General features: G+C 43.1%; 1 protein-coding gene across 3 annotated transcripts in view; it reads right to left on the minus strand.

Annotated features, from left to right (window-relative positions):
• Positions 1-26,361, minus strand: part of PDE4B (phosphodiesterase 4B) — a 687,840-nt gene that overhangs the window by 129,232 nt on the left and 532,247 nt on the right. For all 3 annotated transcript variants that reach the window (XM_056122176.1, XM_056122177.1, XM_056122178.1), the window contains 3 exons: positions 19,840-20,034; positions 4,966-5,002; positions 4,772-4,842 (listed from right to left, as the gene is read on the minus strand). In XM_056122176.1, the coding sequence (XP_055978151.1) occupies positions 4,772-4,842; positions 4,966-5,002; positions 19,840-20,034 (303 nt within the window). The remainder of the gene's footprint in view (positions 1-4,771; positions 4,843-4,965; positions 5,003-19,839; positions 20,035-26,361) is intronic.

Consider the following 26,361-nt stretch of genomic DNA (forward strand, 5'->3'; position numbering starts at 1 on the left):
TGGGGAGGTTCTTTTTCATAGTGTAATACCCACTATCCTGAAATTCCATGAAAACCACTCCAAAGATAAAATGAATGCTGAAATGTCATAGTGAAGGCAGGGAACTGGTGCCTGAGTACCCAGGTCAAACAGTCTCAAAAGCAGCTTTCAGTTCCGTGGGTCCTACAGTTTCAGTTATTAATCTAAGGAAATCCATAGGGTTCCCAGGATAGTCCAGGATAGCTAGCCTTGCAAGCATTAGGCAGAGAGTTCAACACCAGAAGCACTGTACAAGCTGATTATGACCTGGCAGCACTGCCCTTGGGGATTCTCTCTATCACAATAAAAGTGAATGTCTGCCAAGCACCACAGCTAAAGTGTGTGAGCACTGCAACAAAGTGTGTGACTCTCATTAATTGCAACAATGACTGACTGCAGCAATGAAATAAAGGGAAGAGAAACAAATATATGAAAGAAAATGCTCTTTCGATGGTGGATTCATTTCTGAAAGATACTACTTTTGGTTGTCATTAAGTCTTTGGTGGTATAACTATGTTGCAATAGAAGGGAAGTTATAAAATTGACCTTTAAAAAGTTTCTCATTTAGCCCACCGCCAGTTGAGGTGAAAGCCCATAATTCATTCCTCAGCATAGACTAGACTAGGACAGCCTCAAGACGTGTCCTCTCTTAAATGTGTGCTGGTTTGTGTGTTTTGAAGAAGCACGTGACATCCATGGGAAGATCAACACTGAACAAATACAGGTATGGGTTTGAGAAAGATTAGTAAGCAAATGCCTTATTAATAGGCATTTATTCTTATTTTTTTGAAAGTGTGGCTTGGAGCATTCAGCCGAAGAGAAGAACAACATGGAGGGCGGGATCCACAGATCCCGAAGGAAAGTGTGGCTTGGACTATTAGAACATGTAGCCATGACTTGAATGGAGGGCTCTCAGCCAGAGTGTGAGAATAGGCTCTGAAAATTCTCTGTATATGGCCAATGTAGTCTAAGGATGCTCTATCCCTCAAGGTTTATGTAACTCAAGTCCTCCATGGCTATGGAAAGCCCAGATTCTAGAAACTGATAGTAGATTAACTAGCAGGATTAGGCTGGATGCCCCATTTACTACTTACTAAGTGAGAAAGAACCTCTGAGGTAGTGCTAATAAATCAATAATTGATATTTTCTCCCCTCACTCTCACCATTCTATTTCCCCTGGGGCTATGAAATGACCTTGAATCTTGCTACCCAGGAGTAACCTTGAAATGTCTATCTATTCTCCTCTTCCTTCACAATTCCATCAATCACTTGGTTCAGAGACCAATTCCTGTGAGCTTAATTCCAGAGAACTCTCTGTTAGATCACATCTCTAAATCTTCATTCTCTGAATTTCACCTATTCTACAAATTATCCCCAAAACACTTTTATCCAAAGCTTTCAGATGTTTCTTCAAATAACCCAGATAAAATATCAGCAACAGTGAATTGCAGAGTCAAGACATGGGGTTTCTATAATAACTCTGCTCTTCATCAGATGTAGTATGTCCTTGCAGAATTGTTTAATCTGCCCAAATCTGGTTTCCTGTATGTGGGGGTGGACAACAGTACTTACCATGGATGTCATTTATAAGGATTTTAACTGAGACAATGGTTGGGGAAATCCCAATGTGTTACACTATTTCTGGATGCAACAAAAGAAATTCAACTTTCAATGATATAAACTTAACACTGTTTTGTGTGCCAACTTTGTGCTGGATACCATCAAAAATGCTTGAATGAATCCTCAAAACAGTCCTAATTTATAGATGGGGAAAGCAAGATACACAAATGCTACTTAATTTGTCCACATGGTAGGCCAAAAAGATGGGCTGGAGCAATAGCACAGCGGTAGGGTGTTTGCCTTACAAGCAGCCAACATGGCCAACCTGAGTTCAATTCCTCTGCCCCTCTCGGAGAGCCCAGCAAGCTACCGAGAGTATCTCGCCCGCACGGCAGAGCCTGGCAAGCTATCCGTGATGTATTCGATGTGCCAAACACAGTAACAACAAGTCTCATGATGGAGACGTTACTGGGCCCGCTCGAGCAAATTGATGAACAATGGGAGGACCGTGCTGTGCCAAATGGTAGAATTGGGGAGGGTTATGAAGTCGAGGGGTATTTAATAGGCAGTTCCTGGGTGATGGAGATTTTTGAGGAAGAGGGATAGTAACTCCATCATCAGATTGGAGAATAGACATGGAAGAACTAAATGACTGTTTAGAAGATAGTTCCATGTTCTTTGGAGACCTGGTTAGAGTGATCACCACTGCCTATCTGACACTTCCTGTTACAACACAACCCTGAAAAAACGAGATTAGTCGGTTTTGGTCACTGGTGTATCTCCAGTTGAATACATCCATATCTGCATGGAAAAACAGATGTTAAATAATCCACAAATGCATCAATGAATAGTGTTAAATAGATGTTTATATCCATGGATGAACTGTGCTAAATGAATCCATGTATGCATAGACACAGAGTGTTAAATTCATCCAGATATGTTCATATGAATATCAAGTACTCATACAAACTTTGCTGAATTGATTACAAAGGAATAAACAGGCAGGATTCCTATGAAAGAGGTTAGGTGAGTCCCCACTGTATGTACCAAATACGAATCCAATCAACTCTCAACCAAACAAGAGTTGGATCAGGAAACGCCTTGGGTGTCAGACTCCCACATTTAACCTTGCTCTTCAAGGTAAGTTTGGAACCACTGCCCTGCTTCCAGTTGGTGAGGAACATGTCCAGACAGCCTGTGTGACACCCATGATAGTGTGGAGAATGCTGCAAGGGAGGAGCTAGCAAAGATGGGCAGATTTCTGGGGGGTACATGGAGTCCTTCCTGGGAACCTCAAAAGTTCATAACAGTGAAAGGAAAAGTGAACTTCTGAGGCAGAATCTATGCTACCAACTTTGTATGAAAGGAAATTGAATGGCTGCTGATTGGTGTGTGTCTTCCCAACAGGTGTTCCTTTTTCAAGGTCAGTTACTTTTTTATGTGGAACTGAAGACAGTTTAGGGTTTCAGGAGAAATTGTTACCCTCACTGAAAGAATGCAGATTACCTAGAGTTAGGGACAACTCTGAAGCAATCTTCTTTTTTTTTTCTTAATCAGAGAAACCTATCTTAAGGCAGGGCTAACATCCAGAGGCAAAGTTTTATCATATGAAATCATGCCTTCCTCATGATGTGAGAACCCTTCCTTGCTCCCTGAGTGACACATGAGGTCCCTTTACATAGGATGACACCTTTGGGCCACCCACTTACTTTAGAATTTATAGCCAGGCCAATTTCCTACACATAGGTGACTATATTCAGTCTTCTCATACTAATCTGTTTGATATTAATTTAAAAAAATCTTATTGAGTCACCATGATGATAAAAAGTTGTTCATGATGATAATAATTTTTGTCCAGCTTCAGAGCAACTCAAAGAAATGGACATGTTTCTCTCTATCTCAGAAATAAATACTGTCACAAAGGCTGTATTTGAGGATGCCCTTTATTGAATGCTGACTGGAAAAATAAGATTTAGGATCACACCGTGGTGTGCCTAGCATATAGGGTGGTTGTTAGCAAGTTCCTGGATTCCTGAGGGTGTGGAGCTTCCTTTGTAGAGCAAAGAGGGTGTTTCCAGGGTCGCTGTAGTTTCTTCCAGTCCTTCCATTCCTGATTCTGATTCTGTGAACTTTTGAACTCTGGGATGATCTTTAAAAAAGGCTGGAAGGGAACTTCATGGAGCTCAGGTAAGAGCCACAGAGTGAAATGATCTTTTCACTTTTGTTGGTGGGGGGGGGGGCACACGTGACTGTGCTCAGGGTTTACTTCTGGCTCTGCACTGGGTGAACATTCCTGGTAAGGGACCATCTGCAGAACCTGTGGACAAGGCAACTGCCCTTCCCCTGTGCTCTCTCTCCAGCCTAGGTCAAGTGAGTTTGTTGCAAAAATGCCACATTCTGTGTATTTTACAGATAGGAAGATCAGAGCTCAGCAGGCTGGAGCAATAGCACAGCGGGTAGGGCATTTGCCTTGCATGCAGCCAACATGGCCCTCCCGAGTTCGATTCCTCGCCCCTCTTGGAGAGCCCAGCAAGCTACCGAGAGTATCTCACCCGCACGGCAGAGCCTGGCAAGCTACCCGTGATGTATTCGATATGCCAAACATAGTAACAACAAGTCTCACGATGGAGACGTTACTGGGCCCGCTTGAGAAAATCGATGAACAATGAGAGGACAGTGACAGTGACCAAAGCTGAGCACTTAGTTGGGGGTCAGGAGATGACAATCCTACTCATAGAGATTATTGCATGAACCTACTTATAGCTTACTATAAAATAGTTCTACTTGAACTGTGGAGCACCTTTGATCTTAAGTCTGAACCTCTGAATTCCTTCATAAGCTTATTCAAAAAGAATTTTAATGCATTACTGGATCTTCCAAAGCAGTAAATAAAGGAGTAATGGAAAGATCCTCACAGGATTGATTCATTTGTCAAGTTTCCCCTGTGTACTAAGAGTTAAGGGCAGAGAGCTTACTAAGATTCAGACTAATTTCTAACATCTGACCGGTTCTAAAATATGATGGTATGATGTTCTATTTTCATAGTCCTTCATGTATCCTAACTTAGTTTGGAAGGCAGATTTCCATGCAATTTAAAACTTTTTACTTTTCTTTGTTATTGCTTTACACTGCCATTGAATGTTCTGGCCTTTAGGGAAGGCATTTGATCACTGCACAGAAAGTCCAAGCTTACTTGTTGGATGTTCCATGAAGGTTTGTCAGGAGAGTGAAGTTGTTTCTGACACTTCTCAAGCTGGCGAGGACCTGGAGGGAAAATGTTTTGAGTGATTAGGAACAAAAGGAGAGGAAGAGGTTTGCCACACTTCGAAACATCATCCAGGGAGTATGTGGGGGTAAAAGGGCCAGACATGCCATTGTCATACCTACCTGGGCAAATGGTGTGACGATCAAGTCATCGCCGTGTCTGTTGAAAAAGAGAGGAGAGAAACATTTTTAAGTGCCTTTGACTCGTCATGGTGCCACATGGCAAGTTATCATATCAAATTCCACCAGTGTTAGGCACATTAAGGCGTCGTAAATCCCATCTTGGCAAAACACAGGGCTGACCAAAGCAGGACGTCTAAAAAATGAGCATCTCAGGAACTTTGAAGACAAAAGTTCACCCAGGGCTGTGAATGTTGCTCCACAAATGACTGAGTAGTGCTTTTCCATGTGAAGGTTCAGTCCCAGGCACCTCAGAGTACCAAATCCAACAACAAAAGTCCTCCTGTCCAGGCCTCTGGATTCTCAGTTTAAAGCATTTGCAAGGAAGCAATTCTCCTCAGGCCATCTTGCCTTGAAGCTGGGGGTGGGGGGGGGGGGTCCAGTGTTCTGCTGCCATTCCAGAGAGCTGTTGGTTTTCCAGAGCCAGGAAACTGGAAGGGTGGGTGCACAGACACAGAGCATCGGAAACATGGCACAACTGTCTGGAGAAAGGTTAACTTTGGATTTCCTGGCTTTTGTTGATTTGAACCACAGCCTTCATGCCATTTAAACACAGATTTTAGTCTGGGAATCCCATTACTTTTTGTTTTCAGTGTAACTTTTTTTCCCCCCTGAAAGTACCAAGGAAAAACTTTTCGAGGGAATGTACTGAGTGAGCCTATGAAGATGGTAAGTGTTTGTGGCTCACTGGATGCCTAAGAGAGAATTGAGCTGTACCTAGTGTTATGTAAATCTGACTGTAATCTAGGATTCATCAGAAGCATTTTCCGAAGTGCCCTCACTCCCTCACACCCCTCTTTCTCTGCCCTGTTTTGAGACAGGCACAAGCACACATGAAGCAGAAGTATCCCAAGAATCTTAGATGACAACACAGGATAAAGCTGCAGGTATCAGATCAATCTGTTACCTCGATGTGACTCAGAAGTGCAGCCTAGTGATGTCTGGTCTCTTCTCTGACCTTGTGGACAGCCCACAAGCATGTCAGTGGAATGCTAGGAGTACTACTTAACCGTAAGAAAGGATGAAGTCATGTACTTTGCTGATGCGTGGATGGATCCGGAGAGCCTCATGCTGGGTAAAATGAGACCGAAGGAGAGGGAGAGAAAACACAGAACGGTCTCACTCATTTGCAGGATATAAAGAAACGTACTAGGTAAATAACAAACACCCAAAGGCAATATGATAGAAAAGCAGGAGAGCTGGTGGTCCCCAATAGGAAGACTGCCACTGAAGGGGGTGAGGCTGGAGGAGTGGTGGTTAGATCAGGGAAGGGACCACTACCACAATGATTGAGAGAAGTGGTCGCTTGGAGTGCTGACTAGGACGTAAAGTGATATGCATGATGCCCTTTCAGTACCAGTATTAGAAACCACAGTGCCTGAAAGGAAAAAGAAAAAAGAAAAAGAAGCAGGCTGGGGTGGGGTGGGGTGGGGTGGGGTAGGGGCGCAGAAGGGAAACTGGGAACACTGTTGCAGGGAAGTGAACTGGTGAAAGGATTGGGGGTGGAACATTGTTTGCCTGAAACTCAACCATGAATAACTTTGCAACTTTGTAATCCACAGTGATTCAATTAAAGAATAAACAAACATGTGTCCTCACCGCTTAACTAGAGGAGCAGCTGCTCCCTGGGTTCATCTACAGAGAAGCTGACCTGGCACCCAGAGCCTGAATGCAGTTGCCCACCAGGGCTTCTCCTCTCCAGAGTCATGCGGGTTCGATCTCCCTTCGTTTTCAATACTAAGGGTCCCATTGGAGTGAATCTAGCTGACTTCCTGTGCTTTTACTTGTCTGGTTAAGGAGAAAGAGAGTATAGCTGAAAGTTGGCCTTTTTGGGTTGCGATGACATATGTGTGACTCTGTGCTAACCAGATTTGAGGCAAATCCTCTTGACATTCCCATTATAGATGACTTGAAGTCTCCGAGCCAACAGACAACTGCGTAAAACACACAACTAGCAAGTGGAAAAACTAGGGCTATTCGATTCTCAAAATATCTACACTTTGGGGGCAGTAGGGATGGAGTTGGGGCCACACCCGACTGTGCTCAGGGCGTACTCCTGGCTCTGTGCTAAGGGATCACTGCTGGTTCTGTGTTCAGAAATAAATTCTGTTGAGATTTTACTTTTAACCATTTATTTCTTGTTTTGGCTCCTGCCAACAAGTATTTATTATATGAAATTTAAAAATTTTTTTTTTTTTTTGGTTTTTGGGTCACACCCAGAGATACACAGAGGTTACTCCTGGCTCTGCACTAAGGAATTATTCCTGGCAGCGCTCAGGGGACCATATAGGATGCTGGGAATCAAACCTGGGTCGGCCGCGTGCAAGGGAAACGACCTACCCACTGTACTATCGCTCCAGGCCCAAGAAAATATTCTTAAAACTATATGTATACACATGGACTGGAATGATAGCACAGCAGGTAGGGTGTTTGCCTTGCACACGGCTGACCCGGGTTCGATTTCTCCATCCTTCTCAGAGAGCCCAGCAAGCTGCCGAGAGTATCCTGCCCGCATGGCAGAACCTGGCAAGCTCCTCGTGGCATATTTGATATGCCAAAAACAGTAACAACAAGTGTCACAATGGAGACTTTACCGGTGCCCACTTGAGCAAATGGTGAACAACAAGAGGACAGTGCTATGACAGTGCAAATGTACATACATATATATTGACTGTGGAATGATAGATGCCAAGAATGGCTATGTGATGGTGTGAAAAAAGGTGAGTTGAGAATCACATATTAGAGAAAGCAGAAGGGCTTGATGGAATGGAAGGTGTTGAAATGAACTTTGAAGGCAGGCTTTCAAGGACATGGATGGTACTGACAACAAAGGCAGTGAAAAGGAAAGAATTTAACATGTCAGGGAGATGCCTGGTGGCTGTTTGGATAGAGCCAAGCCCATTAGCGGCTCATCTTTGTAGAGAATAAGATGAAAGGTACCTCTTACCCACACTGTGGACACAATGGATGATCCTTAGGGAGTTGCTGCAGAAGAGAGGTGTTGGTGAAGGGTTTTAGTGAGACAGGTAAATGGTAATATGCAAAATGAAATACCACTGGAGATAGTTGGAAAGATAAAACAGCCATTCAGGGGAGAGGAAAAGGGAGCAGCACAGCAAGAAGCAGGTAAGGACATTTGGGAGAGGCCTTAGGTATCTTCCAAGATTCTGGAATTTCAGTGAATAAGAGATGAGGGCATGGCACAGCCTGGCAAGCTACCCGTGGTGTATTTGATACACCCAAAACAGTAACAATAATGAATCTCATTCCCCTGACCCTGAAAGAGCCTCCAATAGTATTGAGAAAGAGTAAAGGAGAGGCTGCTAAAACCTCAGGGCTGGGACAAATGGAGACGTTACTGACACCCGCTGAGTAAATCGATGAACAACGGGATGCTGGTGGTGATACAGTGATACAGTGAAGCGATCAGGAAGAGATTGTTCAGTTTCTCAAAATGGGTGTGTGGGAAAGCAGTGGAGGCATGAGGAGAAAGTAGAAGGGGAGGAGACGTGGGGGAGTCTTGCCACTTCCTAGCTTTGAATCCTAAGATACTCATGGATACACCAAGTGGGCTGGAATGTGGGAATCAGAGTTAAGAGAGGGAGATGGCGAAAGCCACAGGGGGTGGTTTCCTGAGGAAGAGAGAGGCAAAGGAAGAGCATGGGGGTGAGGGGAGATTCTTGGAGCTAAGCCCGAAGGAGACAGGATAGAGGGAAGGGAAGAGAAGTTGGAAGAAAAGCAGAAGGGTGGACTCCGTCAAGAACAGTCCTTCCCTCGGTCTTTTCTGGAGAGGAACTTCAGAGGGGTGAAACATCTGGCTTTTTGTTCAGATTTCTGCTGTGAAGTTCACTTTGTTCCTTAACACAACCAACGGGGTGAATTGGGGATAAAGGAGCGGAGTTAGAGTTTAGCAGGACTTTCGTGGCTCCTGGATTTCTGGAGTCTAAACACTGGATGGAGGGCCAAATCCTGAAAGCAAATCCACCTATGTGGAAGCTAGCGCTGAAGTGATTAAAAGGGGGAGTGCCCCAAACTGCTCATACTCGGAACTCCAGGGAGATAAATAAACATGATCAGGGCCCCAGAGCAACATAAGTTTATCATTAGAGAATTAAGATTAGGAGAACAAAATATTCCGAGGCAAAAGATGAATGTTTGGATTCCATAAACGGCTTTTTAATACTCTAAAAAATAATAATTTAATATATATATAGATGCAAAGATACTCAGATCTGCCTCCTTTAAAAGATTTGAGTTGAAAGAGCTAAAGTTGTTGGGTTAGATAACAGCTTCTGGAGAAATAATCAGACGACTTATAGATAATATATGGCAAATAAAGCCGAGACACAAAGCAAAACACAACGCATCCTCTCTATTTGCGTTCAGCTGAATTATTTCTGGAAGCATTCAGAATTTTAAAAGTCTGGTTCAGTATGTTAATAGTTAAGATTCAGATGGCTTGGAAATAATAACCCCCATCCCCCCGATTGATTAATAAACGGATCTGCTTCTTAATTTCCCAAACCACTGGCAAGAAAACAAGGCTGGGTATTCAGAACCGTTTCAGGAGCAACACCTAGTGGCTTAACTGGCACATTGCAATTTAGAGAAGACTCAGAAGTGCCTAATTCCAGTTGAGTTTGCTCAAAATATTGAGATGATTTTCAAAACTCTAGATTTTTTATTTAGGTACTAATTTGCAAAGTTATCTACCAGAAAGTTTCAGGAATGTAGTATTCTCACCTCCAATCCCACCATCTTTACATCAGTGACCTCATACTCCCTCCCAGCCCCAAACCTAATTCCTTCATACATTTTAAATTTTACTTACTGTGCTTTGGCTATTCTCTCAGTACTGTGGGGTATAGTAGTTGAGATATGTACATATTTCTACTTTTCCGTCACAGATAAGCCCTAGACCCCAAACCTTGCCCTATGTTACTTCCAGACCTCCTCTTCTTGTTTTCCTTCCATTTCACTCAGTCTTTGGCATTTTTGTTTCTGTGACCCAGAGTCAATATTTTGTCCACCTTCTATACATTCCATTTCTTAGCCATGTTCATCCTATATACTACAGAGGAGTTGAGAACGTTTGGTATAGGGCCTTGTTCTCCTGATTTATTTTACTTAACACAAAATGCTCCTGTTTTATCCAAATTGCAGCAAATAGCATGGTTTTATCAGTCCTTATAGCTAAACTTTAGATTTTAATTATTTTAGCTTTGTCTGTTTCCTCCTGCTGCATAGAATCCTTCACTTTTCCTGTGATATTGATTTCATTTATTTTTTGGTTTAAAATACTATTAGTAATGGTTTTTTTTTATGGACATAATTCCAACACCACAATCATCACCAGTGTACGCAACTCCCTCTCCCAAGAAACGCAGTCTCCCTCCCTCTCACCACCTCCAGCTCAACTGTGCGTGTCAGTTTCCCCATTATGCTGCATATGAATCCCTGCTGTTACCTCACCGTGTTCCACATACAAGAGTTATCATTTTGTATCTCTCCCTTTCATTAGAACTGACTTTATACAGCATGATAACCTCTAGTTTCATCCATATTGCTGCAAATTGCATGATTTTGTTCTTTTTTAGAGCAGCATAATATTCCATTGTGTGTATTCATAACACAACTTTTTAATCCACTCATTTGTGGTTGGGCATTTGGGTTGTTTCCATATTTTGGCTAATGTACTAAGTGTAGCAATGAACATAGGTCTACATATCACTGTCATAACTGTCATCCCGTGTTCATCAATTTCCTCGACTGGGCGCCAGTAACGTCTCCATTTGTCCCAGCCCTGAGGTTTTGGCAGCCTCTCCTTACTCGTCCTTCCCAATGCTGCCATATTGGAGGCTCTTTCAGGGTCAGGGGAATGAGACCCGTTATTGTTACTGTTTTTGGTATATGGAATACACAACGGGTAGCTTCCCAGGCTCTGCCGTGCAGGTCTACATATATTCTTTCAAATTAATGATTTTGTGTTTGGGGAATAGATGCCAAGAAGTGGCATCACTAGACTATGCATGAGTTCTATTTCTTTTTCTAAAAAATTTTCATATTGCCTTCTATAGAGGTTGCACCAGGTGACATACCCAACAACAGCAGATGGGGGTTTCTTTCTCACCACAACCGTGTGAACAGTGGCTACTTCAAAAATTTTTATATGTGCCATTCTCACAGGTGTGAGGTGGTTTCTCACTGTTTGATTGGTATTTACCAAATTATGAGTGACTATGAGCATTTTTCATATGCCTGTTGGCCACCTGTGAGAGTGATTTTAATTGACCTTATCAAGTAACAGAGAAGACTGTGATTGAAAGAACAGATCTGGGAGTTGGGTGGCACTGGTGTTCTCTTAACTCCTTTTTCTAGCACTGAGATAGATGGCAAAGGACCCTTCCACACTTCAGGTTGTTTATAAAATTGTGTCATGAGAATGAGAGTATGATACAACTCTTATAATAGTGAAAGCATTTTTGTCATGTAGTTAGTAGTAGTTATCACTATCACCACCACTATCTCCCTTCTTATCTGTTTCTACTTATGAAAGACATTCTAAGTTTGTGAGAATTTCTATGGGACAGCCTTGTTTAATCCACAGCCATCAAGAAAACCCATTTTTATATTTTGCTTTACAATTTGAACAGCATTTTCAGATGTGTATACTATTGCATGTGATAAAAGAAGTTCTAGAACCCAGGGGATGATGTAACACCTATTCTTTCAGTCAAGTATGAAATGTCACTCTTCATTGCCCTATAATCAATCACCAACCACTGCTGATCATGACTTACAAATAGTTCTGAACGGCCCACTAGATTTGTTTTAATGCCAAATGCCATTCTCTGTTACTTAGAGTACCCAAGCTACCTCACATAAGACTCTTGACCACTACTCACGAGGCTTTTCCACCCTTCCAACCACTCTTCATACTGAATGAGTATCCTTCAAGGACATTTGTCTGTCACCTACCACCCCCCTCACCGCAATAGAAGGTTTGCATAGATCCCACTGCCTCCTTGTGCCTTAGCCACACTGAGCAGTAGTTCTTCACACTCAATGCTCTTCTTTCCAGCTAACGTTTCCAGCTGAGTTGAGCAGTGAGCAATTTTTTTCTGCCTGACTATGTCTCTCAAAGGTATACCTTTGCAGCTCTGCCTTTGTCTGAAAGGATTACTACTGCCAACTAACTTCCTCTGAACTCCCTGGGAGTTACAAAAAGCATCTTACTTGATAACAGAGTGGCTAAAGTTAAGAAAGCTTTTTGGTCAAAAAAAGAAGGTCTGTGATCTTGGTGGAGAGGTGAATGAGAAATTTACGATTTAGATAAAATTAGGAACACAAGTTGATGTTAACAGAAAAATAGCACTAATTAATAGGATTGCATTTAGCCATTAGACTATTTTTGCACTGGATTCCCATATGGTTTAATCATCAAGACTAGTGGTCTTCCACCTTTTTCATGTTTGTGAACCCAGCACCACTTCATGGAATAACTGATGGCTGAAAATCACTGATCTGGATTCCATTGCTTTAGACCTATAGATTTTTTTTTTCAATTTAGTAAATGCTTCTGTTTTGATGTCCTCATCTTTTAGCCAAGAGAGTGATAGTGCTGGGCACATTGGAATGATGTGACTCACTGAATGGATGTCTGTAAAGTTCTTTAAATAGCACCCTGTACATAGGAAATGCTCAATAATAAATGCAACTATTTCCCCCCACAGATCATTTTGTCTAGAAAAGAGCTCAGCTCTTAGAGTCATGATACTGGTCGCTGTGGTAGCTGCAATTCGAACTCAGGTCTTAAACACCATATCATGCTGATTGGCCCACCCATAAACAGGTCTGACATTGAAGGGGGTTGCTATTTATTCTTTTACACTTAGTTCGAAAGTCTTGTTTCTATTGACTACTCTCTCTGGAGACTGACGTAGCCCTCAGACAAATGCTGGTTGGAAAATGCTTATCTGTCTGATGCTTTGGAAGCAGGACAGTCAAGTGAAGGTAACCTGGACCTCTCATCTTGTAGCTCTAAGAGCGAACGATCAGAATTGAGTACTGCCGAGAATGGTTCCTACCACTGTTTTGGGCAACATAACTGGTTTCCCCAGTTTCCGGTACTTTCTGATCCCACTGGGAAATGTGTGCCTGTATAAAGCCATTACGTTCAAGATGACTTCAACCCAGCAACAGAACAGGAACTGACGGGCGATTGCCACATCTAGGAAAGCAACTGCAATTTCTTCTGGGACACAGTGGGGATCTTTACTAGAAATCCACATCGCTTATCTCTCTTTGGGTTCTGAAAGTTAAAGTCAATCTAACATGTTCCATTCCATGCATATATTCTTCATGTGTTCTTTCTCATTCTCCTGATCATTGCCAACTCTTATTCCTCTGCAGAGGAGAGATTGTTAAAGGGCTCGTATTACCTGATAGGATATAACTGCAAAGAATTTAGAGAAAGATTTCCACCTCTTATATAAACTCATGTCTGTTTTGTACCAGACGGTGTCCAAAGCAGGGGCCATCCTGCAGTTTAAACCTGAAGCTTTCTGCCTGTCACCCCCCTATTTTCCTCAGGTTGTATAGGTAGAGAGCAGGATAGGCAACGAGAGGCACAGAAGTATTGCTTCTCAATTCATATCCATTCTTCCTTGAAGACTACTAATGGGCAAGAGAGCTTTGAGAGCGTTATTTCCTTCTTGCTAGAGATGCCCACGTGAAGCTGGATTTTTCCCAACAGAGTCCTGATAAAACAAATAACAGAAGAATCTGGAAATTAGTCAAGCTCCACTTCTTTTGTGTTGAGAAATATGAATCCCAAAACTGACAAGTTTATGAAAGTTTGACTGGGATGTGGAAATATTTTCAAAACAACATTTTGTGTTATGTTCATTCATGCACAGATTTTGATATGTCTTTTTTGTAGGTATCGTTAGTAGGGTATTGGTCTGATGCCAGCTCTATTTTCTTAGGAAAAAACTAAAAGGTAAAAGGTAAAAGGCCCTCCCGTTGATCGTCGATTTGCTCGAGCGGGCCCAGTAACGTCTCCATTGGAGACTTTATTGTTACTGTGTCTGGCATATCGAATACTCTCGGTGGCTTGCCGGGCTCTCCGAAAAGGTAAAGGCCCTCCCGTTGATCGTCGATTTGCTCGAGCGCGCCCAGTAACGTCTCCATTGGAGACTTTGTTGTTACTGTGTTTGGCATATCGAATACTCTCGGTAGCTTGCCGGGCTTGATATTATAAAAGTGTGCTCTTTTTAATTTTTTTTACTTGTAAAAGTATCTTTGTTGTGGGGAGATAATTCCATAGCTTAGAGCACATGCTTTGCATTCAGGAGGCCCAGGGCTTGATCCTGAGCACCACATGGTCCCCAGCAGCAACTGGCAAACATGAAGTCAGGAGTAGCCTTCAAGCACCACCACGATCCCACACCAAATAAATAAATAAAAGGAAATAAAAAACTTTAAAAAGTTGAGAATGATATTTAATGATACTCGATTATTCACATATACAATCTAATTGCCTAAATTTGGGGGTGAGAGTGAGTCACACCCATGGTGCTTAGGACCTACTCCTGGTTCTGTGCTCAGGGATCACTCCTGGCAGAATTCAGAGGACTATATGTGGTGTCAGGGACTGAACCAGGATCAGCCACTAGCAGTGCAAGGATCCTTATATCATGCTGGCTTTTACTTGCCTAAATTTAAGCTTGGAAGCATTATAAAACGAGAGAGGAAACTTCACTGGTGGGTACAATTAAAAAGAGGGCAAACCAGTAGGATCTGGGACCTGTAACACAGAATTTTTCCACAAGAAATCTGTATTTTACTAACTATAGACGAAATTGGGCTATGATCTTTAAGAACTTTCCAAGTTCAATATTTCAATAACTATTTGAATCTAACTCAGGAATTACTACAGTTTAATTTGAAATTGGGGTGGAATCTTCTAGAAGCCTTTGAATGACTTGGCAACTCTCCATGCTACTGAGCAACAGTTTGATGAACTCTGAATTTTCTCTTGCTGCTGCTTTGACCTGTCACAAATTTGGTGCATGGAGTGGATTGCTGTAGCCCACCTATTCCCCTTGCTCCCTCCTGAGGAAGCTTGGAGAAATGGAAGAAGAAAGAATTCCTCCCCTGTCCATCACCAAAGCATCTGAAATTCTGGTTCTGCATGGTCTACAGCATGGTACTAGAAGAAAGGCAGAACTGCAGACCAATGGAATAGGGTTGAATACACTGACATCTCCCCTCAATCATATGCTCATCTAATCTTTGATAAAGGTGCAAGTAATGTGAAGTGGAGTAAAGAAAGCCTCTTTAATAAATTGTGTTGGCATCACTGGACGGCTACATGCAAAAAAATGGGCTCAGAACTCTGCCTAACACCATGTACAAAAGTAAGATCAAAATGGATTAAAGACCTCAACATCAGACCAGAAACCATAAGGTACATTGAAGATAAAGTTGGCAAAACCCTCCATGACATTGAAGCTAATGGTATCTTCAAAGATGCCACGCCACTGGCCGAGCAAGTGAAAACAGAGATAGATAAATGGGACTATCTTAAACTAAGAAGCTTCTGCACCTCCAAAGAAACTGACCAAAATACAAAGACAGTCTACAGAATGGGAAAGGATATTCACCAAATACACAAAAGGACATTGCTTTAAAGTAAACTATTCAAAAGACGTAAGGAGAGGAGAAAGGCAATGTTAACTTACAATCCAAGTTCAGGGTCCTAGAAAGATCTGACCTTACAAACTAACAGAAACTGATTAGGGAAAAAAACTGATTAACTGGTTGGGGAAGAGAGCATAGAGAAGTGATTACAGATAAACAAAAGAATGGGAGTGACTTAGGAGCATTCTGATGGGTGTGACCCCATAAACCTAATCTCCTTGTGGCAAGGGAAAAAGGACAAAGCAATGTCATACTATAGAAGGCCAGACGTTAAAGACCGGTAAAGACAAAGACATGCATGTTTGTCTTTAAAAACCTATGTTATAAAAATATCAGTTACTGCCTAAGGTCTCCAGCTTGGAAAATTCCACTGGTCTTCCTTCTGCTATTGGAAAGGAAGTGAAAAGGGGGTCACCTTTCTGTGAAAGAGGCAGAGAGCATTTTAAAGCTACCAGCAAGGAAGTGTTTCCAGGGGCATGTCTGCCCATTAATGTGGAGGGCAGCACCTGGCCCTCAGTTCTCTTTCCATCATGGGTGATCCCCATTCATGTGGGCACTCATGTCTCAAACATTGGCCAATTCTTGTGCCCTGTTGTGTCCCTGGATTTAAGAGATAAACCCAAACATGGTATATATCACAGATGAATTAAAAACAGGTTCCCATTCTCAGAAACGTTGCATGCTTTCAGGGTAAGGACAGTTAGATCATAAACTAAGATGGACACCCACAGATCTCTACTCAAGACCGGAAGCATACATGTCATGGACATTGGCTTCCCATGAGGCTGAACAAATGTAGTATGGACTTGCTTTGACTCTTTATAAATCTATCATCAAGTTCATTCCTTTATGAACAGTGGACAGGCTAAACCTGTCCCTGTCCCATGACTATATGCCATACTTTATCCCATGAATTTTTTAGCTTTTAGAGATGCAAGCAGGGACTGGTGGTGGGGCCATACCCAGGGGAGCTCAGGACTTAGTCCTGTATCTGTGTGCAGTGTTCAATCCTGATGGTTGTCAGGGGACCATATGCAGTGGCAGAGATCAAATTGGAAGTGGAAGCATGCAGAGAGATTATCATCTTGCTGTAGACCATGCAGAACCAGAATTTCAGATGCTTTGGTGATGGACAGGGGAGGAATTCTTTCTTCTTCCATTTCTCCAAGCTTCCTCGGGAGGGAGCAAGGGGAATAGGTGGGCTACAGCAATCCACTCCATGCACCAAATTGGTCTGACAAAGGGTTGATATCCAGGATATACAAAATACTGGTTAAACTCCACAAGAAGAAAACATCCAACCCCATCCAAAAATGGGGCAATGAAATGAGCAGAAACTTTCTCAAAGAAGAAATCCGAATGGCAAAAAAGCACATGAGAAAATGCTCTACATCATTAATCATCAGGGAGATGCAGATCAAAACCACAATGAGATACCATCTCACACCTCAGAGACTGGCCCACATTCAAAAGAACAAAAGCAACCGATGCTCGCGTGGATGTGGCGAGAAAGGGACACTCCTTCACTGTTGGTGGGAATGTCCACTGGTTCAGCCCTTCTGGAAAACAGTATGGACGATTCTCAAAAAATTAGAAATTGAGCTCCCATTTGACCCAGCAATACCACTCCTGGGAATATATCCCAGAGAGGCAAAAATGTATAGTCGAAGTGACATCTGCACTTGTTTGTTCATTGCAGCACTCTTTACAATAGCCAGAAACTGGAAGAAACCTGAATGCCCAAGAACAGATGACTGGTTAAAGAAACTTTGGTACATCTACACAATGGAGTACTATGTAGCTGTTAGAAAAGATGAAGTCATGAAATTTACATACAAGTGGTACAATATGGAAAGTATCATGCTAAGCGAAATGAGTCAGAAAGAGAGGGATAGACATAGAAAGATTGCATTCATCTGGGGGATATAAAGTAACAAAGTATGAGATTAATACCCAAGAATAGCTGAGATCAGCACCAGGAGGATTACTCCATAACTTAGAGGCCAGCCGGGTATCCTAGAGGAAAGGGCAGTTCAGATAGAGAAGGGAGCACCAAATAAAGGATGTTTGGAGGATCCTCCCAGGAGGGGAGATGCATGTCGAAAGTAGACTATGGACTGAACATGTTTGCCACTCAATGCCTCTTTTGCAGACCACAACACCCAAACGGAGAGAGAGAACACAGGGGATTGCCCTGCCACAGAGACAGTGGGGATGGGGGGATGGGGGTGGGAGGGATATTATCCATGGTGGTGGAAAATGGGCACTGGTGGAGGGATGGGTATCTGATCATTGTATAATTGAAACCAAAGCACAAAAAATTGTAAATCTACAACTTTAAAAAAAATAAAATAAAGGGAAAAAAAAACAAAAACAAAAACAAAAAAAGCAATGTCCTTTTGTATAGACACAAGAAGACAATTAATATTATGCTTTTGTAACTTGGGATTTAATTGGCTTTGAATATTATTTATTCCCGGGCATCTGCTTTCTCAACTTAAGCAGGGTCCCGATGAGGGACTGAATGGACCCAGGGCAAGCTCTGAGTTACCCTGGCATCGAAATGGGCCAGGCCAAAGTGCCACAATTCTTACCTATAAGTTAAGAGCTTGATCATGGACAAATGCTATTATGATCCAAAAGTAACGACAAGACTAGGACCCTGCTAGGGATAGGAAAGACTAATCTGGCCTGAGCACTGTAGTCTGAGATCAAGATGTCCCCAGGAGAGCAATTCTATAAGCTTAATGCATCTCTTACTGTGTCCATACAAAATGATTAATATTATGAATGCTTGTATGTTTGTTGGACAAGGAGAGGAGAAACACACCCATGGGATTCAGCCCAAAGAGAATCTATCCTAGAAGCAGCATCCCCTGAGGGAAAGAACTTTATCCCTATTGATTGTGACCACACCTATGTGTAAGCCCAACCCCTCATGCTTTGGGGATTTAATGAGGCTGTAATAGTGGGCTGGGGGTTCCAGATCAGGGGCAGGAGAGAAGGAGAAAGAGAGTCAGGAGTGAACGGTGATAAGATTGGAATAAACCTCTATTGAGACCAACCAGCCTGGCTCTCTTTCCTTCCTTAGCCTGCCCTTGGCCAGCAGCCATCCAGATCCAGTCCACACACAGTGGCTCTAGGGCACAGAATACAGGCTGTGAGATAGAGCGACCTGGCGAGCCCAAGAACACACACCTTTCAGTGTGTGTAGTTTTTTACAGCTGCTCACCTACGAGATGGTTGGGCTTCTTTGTCAAGACCCTGAATGAACAGTTTGAGGCTCTTCATGTTCCTGGAGCGAGCAGACATGATTGGGATACACTAGCACATGACAGGGACGAATAGAGACATTACTAGTGTCCGTTCAAGCAAATCAATGAGCAACGGGATGACAAGTGATACAAGTGATACAAGGTTTTCAAAACACAACTGACTGTGTGCCCAGAAACATGTTAAGGCATGGACTCCAGCATCCATCTTTACTTGGTTTCAGAAATGGAATATACAAGCAACACAACCTAGTTGTGATTCTTGAAATAAAAATTAGAGATTGACAATTATTGCAGTCAAACAGAAACATCAGTAGTGCTGACTAGGCAGTCAAGCATGTTAGTGGCACCCAGGAGCCCAGTCACAAGTGTGCATTGTGTTCAGGTTCCAGAGAAGGGACACAGACTTGTGGCTGGAAGTCAGCTCATTAAATGCCATCACACAAAGGGCATCGAGTGAGGTGGCAAGTAACCAAACAATCATCAATTTGTCTTCTCTCCCATTGCCTTGCACAAACCACATACCAAATTGTAAAAAAAGCACCAGGTCCTTGGCAAAAAGTGTTAAAGTTCACACTCCATTAACGATGCAGCAGTTCAGGAAATGAAGCCAGATGAAGTGTTTTGTTCTGTTTTTCTTAACATATCCATAGCATTTAAACTGGAGTGTGTCTGTCTGTGTCTTGGAGACTCCAGTTCATGCAAGAGGTCCTTGCAGGGCGATCCCTGACACCAGGACTCACATTCACCCTCCCTCCCACCTTCCCGAGATTCAAAGAGGAGAGAGTTACTGCTGCCTGAATGATGAAGTGAGACGCAACCAGAGGGAGCTTGTACTTACTGCTCGCTTGGAAGGGAAGAGTTTCTCGACATTGCCTTAGGTGACAAGTCATAGTCACTGTCTGATCGGTAGAGGAAGGACTCTCTGCGTTGGCTGTGGCCGGGGAAGGTGGCATGCAGCACCAGACCCGAAGAGGAGCCAGCCTGGGCATCCAGAGGGCTTCGACCGGGGGACGGGCCATTTTCCACGTCAAAGCTAGAAGACAAGACAGAAGACTGCTCAGCTGAGATGTGTAAGAAGAGAGGATATCCAGCACACTTTGAGACCTAGGCCCTTCTCACAAAACCTTGTGCGTATAGAGCATTTCACTCTCCCAAGAGTCCTGTGCTGCAACCATTTTAATACCATCTTCTATGAAGGAAAGGGACCCTGGAAGTTCACTCTTTCCCCCCTGAGTCTAATGTCAGTATATATGGGAGGCAGGATGGGAACCCACTAGTCACCAGCCCTGGCCTGGCAGAGGCAGAAGCCACTTGGACAAACGGAAAATAAAATCCAGCCACAGACTCATGGGTGACAGCAGGCACCTCCAGACAGAGTACCTAGCACCCCTCGAGGTGTCAGACTCTGAGCTGTCACTTGAATGTGGCTTCCTGCTTGGAAAATTTTCTGGCATAAATGAATATACTAGTCTCATTAACGATATCATATGCCTATTTCAGAAGGGTTTGGGAACTAAGGCCTATCTCAGAAACAGCTACTGCAATGTGGCTGACTATAAAATTAACACACAGAAATCTTATTTCTATATGTAAACAATGAATAGAAGAGAAATTAAAAAGGAACCTTATTCACAATTATACCTCAAAAAAGCCAAATGAACTGGGAATCATTTTAACAGAAGATATGAAAGACATATATAAAAAATATAAATTACTAAAAGAAATAAAGGAAGAGGCCGGATATAGCAGGTAGGGCATTTTCCTTGCATACTGCTGACCGAGGTTCAAACTTCAACACCCCTATTGTCCCCCAGTGAGGCCAGTAGTGGCTCCTGAACACAGAACCAGGAGTAAGCCCCAAGCACTGCCAGGAGCAGCCCTAAAATTAAAATAAATAAATAAAAGAACACACAAGAACTAGAAACACCTCTGTTCATGAATTGGAAATATTATCAAAATGACAATCTGACCCAGAGCATTATATTGATTCAATGAAGTTCATATAAAATACCCATGTCATTTAAAAAATACATAAACCAAATGTTATTAAAATTCATATGGCATATCACCCTACCAAGTAGCCCAAAAAATCTTAGGAAAAAGAAGTTGGAAAACATCTCATTCCTCAACTTTAAGTCATACTATAAAGCCATAGTAATCAAAACAGTATGACACTGGAATAAAGACAGATTCTTCGTGTCTCTGGTCTACAATGGAACAGAATTGAGAACCCAAAGACAGATTCTCAGATATATGGACATCTAAATTTTTACAAAGAAGGGAAGCGTATGAAGTAGAGCAAGGGGCAAGCTTCTTTTAGTAAACAATGTTGGAAAAATGGTCAATTACCTGTAAAGAAAAATTGAACTTAGATTCCTATTAGATAGTGCAGAAAAGTTTATTCAAAATGGCTTAAGGATCTTGATGATAGATTTTAATCCATAATTGATTCATAAATTATATTAAGAAAAACACAGACATAACCCTTCATGCACTGAATTCAGAGGTATCTTTAATGCCATTGTCCAAGTAAATGGAAGCAAAGATAAATGGACTATATCAAACTACAAACTATAAAGTGTCTGCAATCAAAAAAAAAAAGAGAGAGATAAACAGTAACAAAAAACAAAACAAAACCTGTGACCAGAATAAAATTACACCTTACACCCAACAAATCAGGAGAAAATATTTCCTCACCACTTATCTAACAAAAACTTAAGAAGAAAAAGACAATCAATCAATCAACACATCTAAAAAAAGTTGGGGGAGGGGGGGAATGAGAAGAGATGAACAGACACTTCCTCAAACATATAGCATACATACGGATGGCCAAAAGGTATATTAAAAATGCTCCTTTAAAACAAAAATAAAAGTTTTGGGCCACACCTGGCTGTGCTCAGGGCTTACTCCTATTTCTGCACTCAGGGGTAACTTCTGGTGGAGCTTACTATAACAATGGCCAAATGCAGCAGAACTTGAGAGTTGCTCTACAGAACCATACTGTGTGTGTGTGTGTGTGTGTGTGTGTGTGTGTGTGTGTGTGTTTATGTGTGTAGGAGTGGCAGAGGAGGTGCAGGAGCTCTCTGGTTGAGGTTGTGGTGTTGGAACATGTATGCAGAAAATCCTATCAATAGTATTGTAAATGATAGTGCCTAAAGTTAAAAAAAAAAAGAAGAAAGGAAAAATTTTAAAAACTAGAGCAGGAAGAAAGGACTAAATGCATTCCTGGAGACCATTAGCAGAAGCGTTTTTTGTTTTGTTTTGTTTTGTTTTGTTTTGTTTTGTTTTTTAGCAACTCCCAAACTCTAGGTGTTTGATAAGAAGTAGCAAATGAGAATCTCTGGTCAAGATGATGAAGAAGAGCCATGAAAGTCTGTTCTGCATTGAGGCTTCCCAGGCCCTGTGGATAGATATTTGCTGGGATTTTACATACTGTGTACCCTCAGATACCCTTGCCCTCATTCACATACCATGGAGCAGCCTGCTGGCATTAAAACTTAGCTTTAAGCAAATAGGTTGCAGCAAGTGAACTAAAATGGAAGGTTTTCTGCTTGAGTTCATTGAGTGCTATGCTTGTTGTTGAGTTAAATAAAGTGTTCCTTTGCGCAGAAGGTCCCCAAGTGCCACCTAGACTCTGCAGGAACACCAGGTCCTGCTATTGGCACTGAACTCTGTGAGGACACTGAGAGGGCATTCTTAGGTGGAGATGAGCTGCTTCAATGCTTAGAGTGAACATGAACTTTGCATTTATTTCTCTGTCCGACCCCCCCCCCCGCCCCGTTTTTTGTGGAGGGGTCAAACTCAGTGTTGCTCAGGTCTTACTCCTGGCTCTGTGCTCAAGGACTAATCCTTGCAGGGCTGGGTTGGGCAAGGGTCTGGTGGGGGGAAACATATGCCATGTCTGAACTGAACCCAGACTGGCAGGGGGCAAGGCAAAGGCCTTGACCCCTGTGTCCTCTACTCAATCCCCTGAGCTTTGAAATTTCAAAAGCATTAGAATCAGGATGGAGATGGTTAGCCCACAGCTGCTGCCCCAGACCCTCCAGAATCTGCCAGACGCTGTGGTCTGCAGTAGCAAAAGGAGCTGGTGTCTGGAACAGCTGGGCCTGTGCTGCAGTCCGATGGCCAGGGGCCATGTCTCTGGTCTGTGCTAAGCGGCCCTAGTCATTAAATATCATGAATATCACTGCTGTGTGCTTTGGGGCTGCCATCTCAGAAGAGGTGCCAAGTGGGTGTGTTCTAAAAACTCTCAGAACTCTTTCCATTGAGGGTTTGCACCAGGGCTTCCCCCTTGCCCTCCTGGCTGCTAGGGAGGGCATCCCCAAGACACCCCCTCAAAGTGGGTGGCACAAAGCCGTTAGTCTCCAGCGTCAGGATCCGGGTCCTTGGGCCCTGCCAGGTGAGCAGGAAAGAGACCTCCTTGACCCCAACTCATGCCAGGTTGCTTCTACTTGGTTTTTTTTCCTGCTTCGTGCTGCCTCTGGCCCCAGCAGAACTTGCTGGAATGTTGAAGCAGCCAGGGAAGAATTCTCTGTTGCAGAGAAGTGGTCTTAGGGAGACAAATGGCCTTTCATATCCCCCGGGGCATGGTTTCAAAGCAACCAACACAGATGGACGGCTTCGGAACAAACATGAATCACCAACCAGACAACCCAGTCACAGCAAAATTAGTGAGCAGACATCACAATCCGGCCCACAGCTCCAGGGTGGGAGGGGGGGTGTGGGCAAGGGGAGTCTGAGGACAGACTTCGCAAGCAAAAGGAATCAACCACGCCAACCTCAGTGGGATCGGGGAGATGCGGCATTGCCAGTATCAGGAACAGACGCACGCATGGGATTCCCAGTTGCCTCTGCCTTAATCAGGGCACACAAATCCCTGCGGCTCTCTCGACATGAACAAAAGTCATTAAAATATAGCATAAGGGTGTTATATAAGATGGACTGAAAAGGAAACAGCCCCTACCAGTATTAGTAGCATAGGTCCATTCTTTATCTATCTATCTATCTATCTATCTATCTATCTATATCACTGTCACTGTCACTGTCCTTCTGTTGTTCATCAATTTGCTCGAGTGGGCCCAGTAACATTGTGAGACTTGTTGTTACTGTGTTTGGCATATCAAATATGTCATGGGTAGTTTGCCAGGCTCTCCAAGAGGGGCAGAGGAATCGAACTCAGGTCGGCCCAGTTGGCCACGTGCAAGGCAAATGCCCTACCTGCTGTGCTATTGCTCCAGCCATATATACATACATACATACATACATACATACATACATATTTTTTTCTCTTTCAGGCTTAATTCTGGCTTTTGATTTTTTAAAACAAGTATTTTTCACATCTGGCACAATTTTCAGGATTATTATCATTGTCCATGGGCTATTTCATGGTTCCTGCAGAAGTGGGGATTTTTTTGGTATGATTGACCCACCCTCATTATATAATTTAAAATAATATTGTCATTTGTTACCAGTGAGTTTCTAGCTCCACCCACAAGTATTTTGATAAGATCATTCTGAAGGTTCAGGGAGATGAAGAGGACAGCCAGCAGAAGCTTTCTGAATGCTTAACTAGGAGATCTCTCTGTGGGAGGGGGTGGCTATGCCCAATTTATAGACTAAAACGACACTTGCAAGGGAGTCTTTTTTCCTAGGCTCATATACGTCCTCTTTCTCCATCTCTGTCTTGCTCCACATACTACAAGGTACAAAGATGCCGTCCTCCTGTTTAATTCTGCCTGCCTCAACCCATCTGCTTTGATTAGGTCAGTTGCTAGTCTAAGACCTAATTCTTCACAACTTTCTGCTGACTTGTACTCAGGGGCCCCTTAGCTTCTGATAGCAATAGTGGTGATGAGGTGAAGTGTTAGAAGCAGAGCTGCCTGGAGCTCTGGAACTTGAATGCTCACCACTGCCTCTGGTACGCCATTTTTTTTCCCCATCTCCTATCACCTTCTCCAGTGAGTTTGCTCTGATGCTGCTACTTTACCTTAGAGACATGCTCCCTCCTCTGTAAACCCCTGGACACTTGACTGACACCTCTCTACATGGTTCCCCAATAGACTGTTATCTCCAAGAGGAAGTGGACCCAATACTTGTCCTTTTCAGCTCCAGGAATCTGGATCAGAGTCTCATAAATAGTTATTGGCTGGAGCCCTGCAATACTACTGGAATTGACTGTGAACTATTTTTTTTCCCTGCCTGTCTGCTCGCCCTTATTGTGATTCCTAAGACATGATTTTTTGTTGTTTCTTTATATAAGCTCCTAAGGTCCAGAGATATAGCTCATGTGACAGAGCACATGCAAAGTATGTGAGAGAACCTGACTTCAGTCCCCAAGAACTCAGCAGTTCCCTGGAGTCCTTGGTATTCAGGAGGTCAATTCCATATGGCCCCATAAAAGGCCTTGGACCCTCATGAACTGGTCCGTATTTAAAAATAATAACACTCTAGAATGTCCTGCCACAGAGGCAGGGTGGGATGGGTGGGGGAGGGGGGATGGGGGGGATACTGGGATCCATGGTGGTGGGAAATGGGCACTGGTGGAAGGATGGGTATTTGATCATTGTGTAATTGAAACCCAAGCACAAAAATTTGTAAGTCTACAATTGTACCTCATGGTGTCTCACTAATAAAAGGTAAGGTAAAGGTAAGGTAAAGGTAAAGGCCCTCCTGTTGTTCATCGATTTGTTTGAGCGGGCCCAGTAACGTCTCCATTGGAGACTTTGTTGTTACTGTGTTTGGCATATCAAATACGTCTCGGGGAGCTTGCCAGGTTCTGCTGTGCGGGCGAGATACTCTGGGTAGCTTGCCGGGCTCTCTGAGAGGGGCGGAGGAATCGAACTCGGGTTGGCCATGTTGGCTGCGTGCAAGGCAAACGCCCTACCGCTGTGCTATCGCTCCAGCCACTAACTAATAAAAATAAAAAATAATAACAAGCCTCTAGAGATTGGAATTTATTTGATAAAGCTTAGGAAGCAATGTGCTACAAATAAATAAATAAATAAATAAAAGCAACCCTGCTATGCTGATTCTGAACCAAATACAACGGCACACAACCTAACCCCCTTGAAAGGGGCAGTTCCCTTTCACCAGATGTTTGACAACTGCTCCTCGTTTTCTTTTCACTTCACTAAAAGCAGGAGCATTCTCTTCCACCCCCGCATCTCCCTCGGTGCTTTCCTGCCCCTGGAATCTGCAGGGCTGAGAGCTACCAGCAGATGGCAGACGTCAGCTGCTGCTTCCCTCTCCTCGGCCAGGACCAGGTGGGGCTGCTTGCCAGTCTTGCAAGCAGAAATATGACTGAAGCCTTATTCATAACCCTGGGAGGGGGGAAAAAAATCAGGGATAAAGAACAAAACCA

This window comes from Sorex fumeus, unplaced genomic scaffold (genome assembly GCF_029834395.1).
Source record: "Sorex fumeus unplaced genomic scaffold, SorFum_2.1 ptg000045l, whole genome shotgun sequence".
NCBI classification, from domain to species: domain Eukaryota; kingdom Metazoa; phylum Chordata; class Mammalia; order Eulipotyphla; family Soricidae; genus Sorex; species Sorex fumeus.